The sequence below is a fragment of the Mercenaria mercenaria genome, chromosome 1 (genome assembly GCF_021730395.1).
Source record: "Mercenaria mercenaria strain notata chromosome 1, MADL_Memer_1, whole genome shotgun sequence".
Lineage (NCBI taxonomy): Eukaryota > Metazoa > Mollusca > Bivalvia > Venerida > Veneridae > Mercenaria > Mercenaria mercenaria.
In genome coordinates this window covers 61,972,952-61,986,051 of record NC_069361.1, presented here as the reverse complement: position 1 = coordinate 61,986,051, position 13,100 = coordinate 61,972,952, and the positions used below count along the sequence as shown (strand labels likewise).

The following is a 13,100-nucleotide window of genomic DNA, read 5'->3' as shown; positions in this document are numbered from 1 at the left end:
GCTAAAATGAGCTCCAACAAGCAAATCCAATGAATTGGTATCCCCCGCCAAAATTAAAAAAGGAATTGTGACTGGATGTGGGTACACAACTTCACATGTTGATAATAAATGTTCTTGGAAAAAAAATGAAAGAAGTTTAATGAAATTCTACCAATTTGTTAGTTTGCTATGTACAAATATGTGGATTTTTCAACAATTAAAGGGCAATAACTCTGAAGTAACTAAACAGATCCTGACAAAGTTGTGTGTGCACTACCACATTATGGTGATCAAAATTCAATTTAAGTTTCTAGGTCAAATATGTCACTAGTTGTGAAGCAGAAATTGCCATACATATAGTACCCTATAGAGTTAACACTAGAAATTTCTAAGGGCCATAACTCTGGTGTGACTTGGGCAATCTGACTGAAACTTGACGGGCCGCATTTCCCTACAGTGGGGAACATTTATATGAAGTTTTATCTAAATATTCCCAACCACTTTAGATATGGCTCTGGACGGACAGACGGAAAAATGTACGGAAGGATGGACAACGCCAAAACTATATCCCTCCGCCTTTGGCGGGGGATAAAAAGTGGGGCAATATATGCCAAAGAGAATAGTTAGTGGATGTGTGTGTCTCTCAAAAGGAAGATGCAATGTGGTGGTGAGTGGGGATTTTGTCCAATGGTGGTGAAGGAATACAAAGCACAAGAAACCAAGTGATTTTTTTAGTGGTGGGGGATAGGGGGGAGTTTAATGTGTGTGTGTCGGGGGTGGGGGTAGGTTGGGGGAACGAGTAATATGAACGTTGAACTTTGACTAGCAACCAAGGTCATGCATTCTGCACATCGTCTCATCACCACATCGCTTACTTATACACCAAGTCTGAAGTCAATACCTTGAATGGTTATGTTACACTCTTGACACAAAATATGATATTGACCTTTGACCTACATACCTGGTTGAAATGCTCTGCACATCATCTCATTGCCACCTACCTACACGCCAAGTTTGAAGTCAATACCTTGAACATTTATTGAATTCTGCTCCAGGCACGTAATATGAGCATCAAATTTAACATGAGCTTCACTTTTGACCTACAGACCTGGTTCATGTGCCCTGCACATTTTTTCATCGCCACCTACCTGTATGCTAAGTTGAAATATAGGAAGTGTCTAGTCCTACAGTAACCGAATGCCTGGCACCTAGCCTGTCCTCTTAAGTTTTTTTTAAGCATCTGGTAATCAATTTGTAATGAATAAATTAAATTTATGATCCTATGCCAAAGCATTCTCAAGTTATCATCCGAAAACCGTTTAACTGTTCAGGGTTACTGTGACCTTGACCTTTGACCTACTGACCTCAAAGTCGAACTTGACCTGTATTTTCTGATGTTACACCTGACGACCAAAAATTATTTAAATCTGTCAAGCCTTTCATGAGTTACTGCCCAGAAACCATGAAAACCAACTGACCGACAGACCTACCAACAGACCTACTGACAGACAACTTCGTTTTGTGGGGGTATAATGATATATATTTGTTGACAAACACTTCATAAACAAATTGATTACAGGACAGCTAGAAAACCCAAAGGAGACAGGCTAGGCGTCCAGATCCAAATGGCTAGAATGCAGGCTAAGCCTCAAGTTAGCAGATGGCTAAACACTTCCTAAAAGTTAATAACTTGGATAGTTAAGGCCCAGACATGAATTGATCTTTGAGCTCCATTTTTGGCTTTAACTTTTGACCTAGTTCATATGCTCTGCAAATCATCTCATCAAAACCTACCTATATGCAAAGTTTAAAGTCAATACCTTGAATGGTTAATATTGAGTTATGCTCTGGACACGAAATGATGGACAGATGGACGGACAAACAGATCGGCAGATTTAAGTTCCATCATATAGTATGTCCATTTTTTCATAAGAGGCATATAAAACGAGGAATTATTTTAAAATTCAAAGTCTGCTCTTAATGTCCTCTCTTGGCACACATCACTGTTTCAAATAAAATTAAATTCCCTACAGTAATGGAAAAGTGATCAAATGTTTCAGGACAGATAAAGGGACTGACAGAAAGAAGGAACACACTGACTCTAATATAACACCCCTTCAAAAATACATTTGGTAGGGGTGATAAACTTACAACCAGGACTTAGCTTATTTATAAAATTTTACAGACAATATGTAATTCACATAATAATGTACAAAATAACATTGCCACAAACTGCATCAACTAATAAACATTTGGAAAAAAGTTTTACTTATATTTCGGAGATCTGGTTTCTCAACTGATGGAGAAATCGACAATGTTCTGTTAGTGGGACCAATAGCTCCTGCAACATATCTCTTAACACCAGTAGCATTTGTTACATCATTAGCTGCTTGCCGTGCTATCTTTGCAGATTCTAAATTAAGCCTGTACACCTGAAAATATAAGATATTTCACAAAAATTTTGACACACTTCCAAGGCATAATTATTATCGATTTTGAATATGCATTTCACAAATATTTATTCCTAACAAGTGCTCCAGGAAAGACAGTTGTGTAATTGGGTACTGATTTAAAACAAAGGGGCCTTTATGGCACCAGATTATTTGCTCAACTGGCTACAAAACACATGAAAACTAGCCTTGTCTACTTGCTGCCATGCTATTTTACAAACAAGAGCCCCAAATAAGCCTAAATCACAAACCTGAGGAGAACTGTGACTTCTAACCAGGTTTTGTGAAGATCCATACAGAAGTTCATTAAAAGCAGAGTTCAAATTTAGACAAGCATACAAGCTAAATGCTAGTGGAATTTTAAAATGGCTAGTGGGTTTGAAATGTACTAGCTAATTTCAGCTAGTCAATAATATAACAAGCAAATGTCTTCGGAGCTCTAGATTAATTGTTTTGAAGGTATACATTTTTCTTCATGAAAGGAATGTTATCATTTATGTTTATGATATTTAATTGTTAAACAAGAATGGCACAAGCTATTTTAAGTTAATAGAAAATATTTTTGTTTGTGACTGGCTATTAACAGAGATCAATCAGTACGTTTTGGCCAGTGAAATATTAATAGAGCAGGGCTATCGCGAGTGGGCGACTTGAGCGAAATAGGCGCTCTAGAACTTCAAACTTCGCTCAAATCTAACCTCAAAGTGAAATGCAAGTCGCCCGATTTTCTTTGATTTCCGCACTCGCTAATTACTGCTACCCGGACTGTTGACAATTTGCACGGTGTCATAAATGAGTGTCGAATACACAAACACACGCCGGTAGCATAATTTAAGCTCCGCCTACCTCAGGTACTTGTGAGATTTTCCCGAGAAGTGTGAAAGCGAATCAAATTATCTGGTACACCAGAGTCTATTGTGTTAAGCCAATCAGTGCCGCATTTATGTCTTTGACACTTCGCGTTAATTGTCAACATGTTCAAGTGCAAAAAAAACAAACAACACAATGTTTTATTAAAGAAACTGCTGATTAACCATGCGATTAAATGGAATATGGTACACAAATATTTGTTATCTATGATAAAAGAACGACATGTAATGTATTAACTACGTTAAATTGACTTCCATTGATGAATTTATATTAATATGTATTTCTAGTTTACACATTTTACTTTCAGTTTTATAATTCGAGTGAGATACTGACATTCCTCGGTGAATAACTCGGTGCAAAGGGCTATAAAAATAAATACACTTCTACTTCTTTGCTTGGTGTTAATAATAAACACTTCATATAAGATATAACCAAAATTCTGCAGGTTACATTTACAGCATCGGCTTGAATTTTGAAAACTACTGTTTTTCAGAATTTTGTAACGAAAGGATTACCACTGTATGGGAAATGATCTAACTAAGAAAATGAATGATCACATCAATGTTTTTTATCAAGAAAATTTACAGCCACCTTTCGAATCACTCAACATCATATTGCGGTAGAAAAAGTTTTCCTACTTCTCCCTAAAGTCTCCCCACTTCTCCCTAAATCAGCTTGAGGGAGAAGTGACTTCTCCCAAAAATTTGGACCTAGCTAGACCCCTGTAGAGTAATTAAATATTATTAACTTTAGCCGGTAGCTTTTCATTTTAGCTAGTGATGAAAAAGGGCACTAGCTAATTTCAGCTAGTACAAACTATTGTAAAATTTGACCCCTGAAAAGTTAACTAAAGGTTTTTTTCTCTAAATTTTACTATGGCATTTGAACAAGCTTGAGAGAGGACTACCGGGCTATGCAGGAATACTACAGACCAAATTTAGTGAAGACCTATCAAGCCATGTAAATGTTTTCTCTAGTCTTAACATGGACATCCCATATGTGGTCAAGCGGAACCATTTATAATAAGTCAGTTCCGCAATACAAACTTGTGTGTTACTGGCAGGTATCATAATGACTTGGAGAATATCAGACCAGAAAATTTACCTCCAAATTATCCATGAGATTATCCTGTACATGATGATACCAGCCACAAACACACTTGGGCCAGAGTTTTTTTATTTTTCGTTTTACGGGAGCGCCGGTCCTAAATATTGCAAAAGTGGAATAAAATTAAAATTCATTTTCCCGAGTTTTATTTTATTTCTTCCGCCGGTCGGTTGTTTACAGCCCCAAAGAAAATAAAATTAGTGTATTTTCACCTGGACGTAATTTCACAGAAAAGGAGTTTAACGCGTGCAAAATAACGTGTTTTGCCGTACATCTATCGGCATTAACAGGGTGTAAAATTCCACTCGCCTGCTCGCATTGGCGAGTTAAGTCTGAGTAGGACGAGTGGACCTCACTGTGTACTCGACCGATCGGGCGAGTGTTTTTTTTACGTCCTTACTTTATCAAAATTCAGAAATTACATCTACAAAACGTCAACAAACTTTGAGATGGTTCAGTCGCTACCTGGATTGACTGGAATTTACCCGCGAATCGTAAAGATATCAAAACGTCATGCCGGTAATTTTCCATTCCACAAGCACGTGTGACCTATCGTAACACTAATTTACATCGACACGTACACAAAAACCGTGCGTAGTGCATTCATTTTTTAATATTTTCGCTTCAAGTTTTCAACACCCCTTGAGAAATAATACTTTTTGAATTCTATAATGATTTTAAGAAGATATCGAAAAAAATGTAGGCAAAATTCTATAAAAAAGGTCGAATGTTCATATAATCATTTGTAAAAATTCAAACAGCGCGATCTTAGTTACTTATTTCTTTCTAAAAGTAAATAAATGATGAATACTATGGGCTTAAAATTCAGACTTTTGATCAGAAAGTACAAAAAACAGAATAAAAAAATCTTAAATAATGAAAAAGCGGCTGCGATTACAATACATGGAGTAGGACGAGTTTTGGCTAGTGCGGCAGAATAGGTTACGTGACCTCGTGAACGTAAGTAGAAATGCGATTTTAAAATAAAGCAATGTGATGTCACTGCGGTTTTTAATAAGTTTTAAATGAATCTTTGTACATGTATTTTTTGACCAACAATTTAAAAGTTTTTCTTGTCAAACAATAATGTAAATTCCTTGAGGGCAAATAGGTCACAGAGGTAGGATATCCACTATAGTAACTATCGTTTGAGACATTTACCTTTTATACGGGATATAGCACATTCGCTTTTGATAACAAATTAAAGAAGAAATTTTTTATTGATTTCTATTTCTCAGCAATTTTAAGAACCGATGCGGTACGATCATACAGTGATATGTCACATGGCGCGAAAACATGACGTAATGCCATGACAATCTCGAGCAAAAGTACCGCTTTGATCTCCGCTTCAGATGTCAAGATACTGACACACTTCTTTTAGCTCTTAGAGGGGGTGTAGATTGATCATGAAAACAAGGTCAACATTACTTAGTTTATCACTGAATAATTACCGATAATCTTTAACGTTTTTTTTCTCTCTTTCTACACGGGTGGATGGACGATGAATATGTCTAATTATTTTTAGACACTTTTCAAAATATATATTTTTCGGGAAATAATACTATTGTACATAATACTCCTTTCATAAAAGTGACAGTATTAAAAGTATTAAATTGTCTAAAGATTGTCTTACTCACATTTTGTTTTGAATAGATTCAACTTACAAGTTTGCCATAGAAAGGCAATACAATATCAAAGGTGCTTTGACATTAAATTTTATTCAAAACATTAGTTGTTTGCAGAACAAATAAATGTTTGTAACAGCAGATTGTTTTTACATTTTTATTTCAATGGTGACCCCTCACACTTTACACAGGCTTGGGACTGTCTGGCATAAAGCAGCCGGTAGTGTTGGCAAAATCTCAGACAGATGGTCCATTTCTTTTGTAACTTCAATAGAATTCATAAGTGTATAAAGAATAATAAAGAATACTTTTTATTGGAGACAATATTTTGACAAAAAGTGATGCAACTTCAGTACTTGAACTTAGTGTAGTATAAAAAGGTGCAAATTACAGAAGCAACTTCAGTACTTGATCTAAGTGTATTATAAAAAGATGCAAATTACAGAGTTAAATGAGGTAAATTTTCAGATTACTTTTTGCTAGATTATCTTTCGTTTTTCATCACTGAAAAAAAAATCTTGCCCTCTGCACTGTGACTGTTATTCAAAGTTATTAAATACTTTATTTTGCTGATAAAATCCAGTATATTATGAGCTGGCATAAACTGTAAAGTTAGCTCATTAAAGATGATATTGGTGAAAGATACAATAAGTAAATATTATGTATAAAAAGCAGAGGTTACACAGCAGAAGATGCAAGCAAACCAAACCACCAAAACTACTACACTACTAGGCCACTTTATACCAGACGTGTTTAGTCTGTACTAATGCTGTCACTGAAATTTACTGTGGCTGTTGTAACAGATAAAATAATTTTTGTCTTCCACTTAAATTAAGTAAAACAAGCTTTCTGAATTTTAAAGACTTGCCAGTTTGAGTTACAGTGCCTGAAGCAGTTTATTCACAAGCATGCAAGAAAATTTTATTCAATGTTCATCCTGTATAAATGGCTTTTATAGTCTTAAAACATAACAATACATCACAATATCAAATACTGGACACAAACACAAGTAAACAAAACTTGAAACGAAAGTTCATCAAAATAAAAAAAATCTTAAAAAATTCTATTTTATTTTTATTTTTTTCCGAGATGCTCACTTTCAAGCTTTTTATTTTTATTTTTATTCCCTCCTCCCCCTGCTCATTTTTCAAAAATCTCCCGTAAAACGAAAGATAAAAAAACTCTGGCCTTGTATGTATTACCTAACTTCTTCTTGTTTATATCTTAAGACCAAGAAATAATCTGGTACATGTTGCCATATTTCTCTATTTAAATATATTTTCAACCTTGATTAGGAACTGCAATACGCTAATTAGTTCAGTGTTATAGTAAATATTTTTCTAACCTTATGACTTCCAGTTTACTTTAAACATAGCTGTACGATATTCATCGTGCATGGAGTATACTTACAATATTTTCCATTCCATAGTCTGCTTGGGCAATTGTGGTCCCACTGAATGTGTTTGTTTCTACAAAATCTGCTCCTGCTTGGAGATAACTCTGAAAAAATTACTGAAATACATCTTTCTATTTTTAGCAGAAAGTAAAGCGACTATTGAAGCAAATCAAAGCAGTATTTCCAACAACTCATTGCAAAGTACATAAAATTTTGCTCTTTTTCTGAATTTCAGAAATACAAAAATCCTTGCATATATCACTCATTTATAATGATCCCATGGTTTAATGACTTTTAGAATTTTGCATTAACTGATTACTCATTTCATATGCTTCATACTTCATTTATATGCTACAGCAAATTTCTGTAACTGAATTCTGACATACAAAAGAGATCTTTCATACCACATGGATGTCATAGATAACATCAGGTTTGGTAAGAGATAGCAAGTCATTGTTTCCCTTCAGACTGCTTGGATGATCTTTAAACTCTGTACCACGAAAATCTTCCTCCTCAAACCTATACTGTTGTATCATAGTTCCCATACCTCCATCAAATATCATAATTCTGTTTTTCATTGCTGACATAAGCTCCATCTTGATATTACCTTGAAAAAGTATCAATATTCATGATCAAATTAAAAACTACACAACAGATTAACCTGCAACCAATAAACAGCCTCTGAGGTTTATGCTTAGGTCTACTTTTAAATCAAATAGTGCTGCAAATATTTCTAAATACATCACTTCCTGTGATTGCCAACAAAATTACATTCAATTCCCTTCACTGTAGAAGGTGAATTCTGTTTTTGGCTTGTTAGCATTTTAATTGAGAGCAAAACTTAAGTGAACGTAAAATGGTGGATATTTAGTACGCAAACAAGACACAGGGTCGGTATTTTTCTAAATATCATGTTATTTTACAATTATTGTAAGCAAAAGTACATCGAGTTGACAAACTTTCCCAATGTATCATGCTGTTTCTGCACAAAAGAAATATAATTATTTCATTCTAAAAGTAATTGAAAGCAGGGTACAACTTTAAGCTTGTGCGAGTATATTTTGAACTAGAGCTATCACTACAAGTGATCAATACTCCCAGATGGCGCTATGATATAGCGAAGGTAAAATGTTGTAATCATAACCTTTGATCTAATAAATGATGGTGGTTTTATGAAAATGTTTCCAGTTGTGAAGATGTAGAGCAAGCACAAACTTGAGCTATTTGAACTTAGTGACCTATGTTATGTGCTCTTCTTGTTGTCTTCATTAGGTAAAGATATGATGTTAGTTTTATTAAAATCTTCCAAACAGTGTAGAAGATATTGCGGACATAAAGTTAAGTTATCTGACCTTTAACCTCCAAGTATGACCCTGACTTCACATCTCAAAGGCTGAAGGCATGTCACATAAGACACGCAATAATAGCCTGGCAAGAACCCCACTGTTATAAATCATAAACTAGATTTTATTGATATACACATTCTGTGTAAATACAACATGATTGGTGAAGAAATTATGGTGTTAAGAGTATAAATATAGTGAGATATAGCTTTTTTTTCAAATATAGCTTTTTTCAAAGTCCAATAACGCCACTAAATATAAACAAAGGCCTAAATGGACCTAAGGCGCTCACCTGAAGAGGACCTTGACCATATGACCTTGCTTCTGACCAAGTTTGAACAGGTCATTAAAATTAAAGTTTGTTCTGCATTTAACTGTGACAGTCCAAACTTGAATAAACAGTAAAAATGAACTTGATGAGAAGAAGTTGTTCTAATAATGTTCTATTTCTGGCACTACCGGTATTTGTCCCCTCAAAAGGACAAAGTGCCCAAAGATGAATAAATTTAGCATAAGACCTTCTATTGCACAAGACCAGACTCCACTTTAGAAGTCAAAGATTAACATGGTCTTGGTCTTGAGCATGACACATCATCTCATTATAGGGAACATTTATGCCAAGTAATTTAAAATTCCCTTGATGAATGGCAGAGTTATGAACCGGACACAAAACAGACCATGTTAACCTTTGATTTCTAAGTGTGACCTTGACCTTGGAGCTAGGGGTCTGGGCCTTGCACATGACACATCGTCTCATTATGATAAAAATTTATGCCAAGTTATTTTAAAATCCCTTCATGGATAGCAGAGTTATGGACCAGACAAGAAACAAACCCTGTTAACATTTGACCTCTAAGTGTGACCTTGACCTTGGAGCTAGGAATCTGAGTCTTGCGGACACAAAGCAGCCTATTTCTATGCCCATTTTTTTTTTCAAAAAAAAAGGCAGGGGACAACAAGGGATCCACAGGATCATTCAAACAAGAGGGTCATGATGACTCTGGATCGCTCACCTGAGTAATATTGCCTACATGTCATCAATAACAAAAAAGTAGGTCATAAGGTAGAATCAAGCATACCGTATTTTCCCGAATTAAGGCCCCCCCTCTAATTAACGCCCCCCACCCATTTTGGAGGGAAAAAAAGTCAACAAGAACGGGAAAAAATCACCTACCTCATTTTTAAGTCCACATAATAAGTAATTTACAGTACTAAAGTCCAATGTATTAAAAATTAAACACACTTTTAAACAGTCCATGTACCGTAAGTCCAAAACATTTGTACTAAGTACGGTACGTAACAGAAAATTAAACGGTAAATACATTTTTGATTTGTTTTTACACCACTCGCGCACACGCTTCCTGCCGACTTTAAACAAACTTGCAGCAATGTGTTTACGATATACCCTTTTCTTCGGCAGTTTTAAGAACTTTTAATTTAAAAACAGGCACAGCAGCATGTCAAAACACTGACATTGTGTATTGCGCAATTAGCTACCCGCATGTACTAAGGAAAATGTTATCGGAGTACACAGCTGTTTGGGTCATGACGTAATGTGTAGTGTCGCGAGCGTGTCAAAAAGCCAGACATGGAATACACGAGGTACCGTATTTAAATGCATAAAAGACACACTGCATTAAATTGGATGCCAAATAATTACGTTTTGGGGGGATTAAACAACACAGAAACACTTTACAGCTAGTTTGAACGATGTTTTTAAGTTTTGTAAAAATTTTCATTTTTTATTTTTTTACCTCAATTAAACGCCCCCTCTTTGGAAAATGTAACGCCCCCGGGGGCGTTAATACGGGAAAATACGGTAAGTATTGAAACCTGTAAACATGAAATATCAAAGCTGATGCTAAAATATTCAGAAAGTAGGTCAGTAGGTCAAATTCAAGGACATTCAGCATTAGAATATAGTACTTATTTCTTCTTGAAATACCTCAGACTGAGCACTACTAATTTACAAGTATGGACATGCATTTTGTGTGATGTTCAGAAATTCCATTCTGTAGAAAGCTATGTTGTCTTTGAATATCTCCAGAAGATCATAAAAATAGCCAATTTTAACCCTTTCAGGAGTCATTAACTCTGGAAGCCATAGTGGAATATGGCTGGTTCAAGAAAGGAATTGAGATCTTATGGTAATACAAGTTATGTGCAAGTTTGGTTAAATCCCAATCATAAATGAAAAAACTTTTGTGCCGACAAGACCAAAATAGCCAATTTTTGGCCTTTTCAGGGGCCCTAACTCTGGAACCCATTGTGGAATATTGCTGGTTCAAGAAAAGAACCAAGATCTTATGGTGATACAAGTTCTGTGCAAGTTTGGTTAAAATAAAATCACAAATGAAACCACTATCATGCAGACAAGACCAAAATAGCAAATGTTTGCCCTTTCAGGGGCCATAACTCTGGAACCCATGGTGAGATATGGCTGGTTCAACACTTATGGTGATACAAATTGTGTGCAAGTTTGGTTAAAATCCAATCATAAATGAAACAGCTATTATACAGACAAGAATAAAATAGGCAATTTCCGGCTCTTTCATTAGAAACGAATGTAAGTATTTTTATCCAATCAGTGCATGTTTTATATAATTATGTTCAGTTGCACTACGCATTTCCTAGAAGAACTTCCATTGGATAAGTAAGTTGGCGCATGCGCAGATCAAGAAGCAAGTCAAAGGACTTGGCTTCACTTTAGATGACTCTCAGTTCGCAGTTGGAGTTCGAAGGAGACACATCGATAATAATTAATTATTTAATAAATTATTTGTTGCACTAGTCAAGCTGGGACTTTGGGACGACAGTGCCAAGTAGACAATTTCAAAGCAAAAGAAAGGCATTCTTTAGCTAGATATATTGAAAGGCATTGGAGGTCAGGGTCGTAGTACTCTAGTGGCATTTTACAGTCTTTTGCGGCTTATTACACTAGTTGCACCAGGACTTTAGGCTGATATTTCTACAAAGAACAAATAAGGGCATTGTGTGTCTTTATTGGTCATAGAAGCCTGGGTAGTGGCATTCTGGTGATTATTTTAGTTAGGCATTTTGCTGTAAGCTAAGAGTTATTTTTATACATTGTAGTTCTTGGCATTTCAAGTTTCTTTAATTATTCTTCTGATTCTTTTATAAGCTAATCTTTTCGAATCATTTTTATTCAAATCACTTAGCAGATAGCTTGAGGAAAATTTATTTAAAAGTTACTGAGAATTTATAGGCATTTCGCTACAAAAATTAGATTGACAAGCAGTCATTTGGAAATATATATATACGGCATTTTAGGTACTTTCATTTTAGTGTTATTGCATTCTAATACTTTTTCTTGACTTTTTATGATATCAGCCTATATTTATCCAGACCGCTCGGATAAATAATAGCACCCACCGAAATTTGTTACATTACTCTAGAACCCATGGTGGGATATGACTGGTTCAAGAAAGGCACCAAGATCTTATGGTGATACAAGTTGTGTGCAAGTCTAGTTAAAATCAGATCATAAATGAAACCACTATCGTGCAGACAAGAAATTGTTAAAAGATGGCCGATGCATGACAGACATCAAGTGGTCACAAAAACTCAACTTGAGCCTTTGTCTCAGGTGAGCTAACAATAGAGAAGTACCAGTACCATTCCAGCGGAACTAAATTTTTCTCAAGTGAAAACAAGAGCACTGTCTGTTTGTGCCAGTGCTGGACATATGTAAGAAAAGACTTATAGTTCTTGGCCTTCTTACTCATCTAAACTGATGACCAAAAAATGTATGAAGTTTCAAAGTTATAATAAGTATTCAAGAAAAGTGAAATATAAGAAATTTTCTCAATGAGATCTTACTAAGGTTCTGCCCTGTCCTCAGACAGCTTTCCTACTTGAAGCATCATAGAAGGTTCCAGCGCTTTTATGTAACACTAAGAATAAACAAGAGCACCGCTCATCTGATTTTTTTTGTGTAATAGAAATATTGTCCTACCCATGATTTTCTATGTCTAAAAAGGGCCATCATTCTTGCAAAAAGCAGGACAGAGTTATGTTTCTTGATGTTCAGTGTCCACTTATGATGGTGAAAAACTGCTGCAAGTTTTAAAGCAATAGCTTTGATAGTTTATGAGAAAAGTTGACTTAAACATAATACTCAACCAAGAAAATGATTTTCTAAGTCCAAAAGGGGCAATAATTATTGCAAAAAGCAGGATGGAGTTATGTTGCTTGCTGTACAGGGTCAGCTTATGATGGTCAACAAGTGTTGCAAGTTTCAAAGCAATAGCTTTGATAGTTTAAGAGAAAAAGTTGACCTAAACATAAAACTTAACCAAGAAATCTGATA

At 35.3% G+C, this 13,100-nt stretch overlaps 1 protein-coding gene across 2 annotated transcripts in view; it reads right to left on the bottom strand.

The window, feature by feature from the left end:
• Positions 1 to 13,100, bottom strand: part of LOC123566171 (methionine synthase-like) — a 149,417-nt gene that overhangs the window by 130,076 nt on the left and 6,241 nt on the right. For both annotated transcript variants that reach the window (XM_053549113.1, XM_053549110.1), the window contains exons 2-4: positions 7,832 to 8,034; positions 7,442 to 7,531; positions 2,249 to 2,411 (exon numbers count right to left, since the gene is read on the bottom strand). In XM_053549113.1, coding sequence (XP_053405088.1) covers positions 2,249 to 2,411; positions 7,442 to 7,531; positions 7,832 to 8,034 — 456 coding nt within the window. The remainder of the gene's footprint in view (positions 1 to 2,248; positions 2,412 to 7,441; positions 7,532 to 7,831; positions 8,035 to 13,100) is intronic.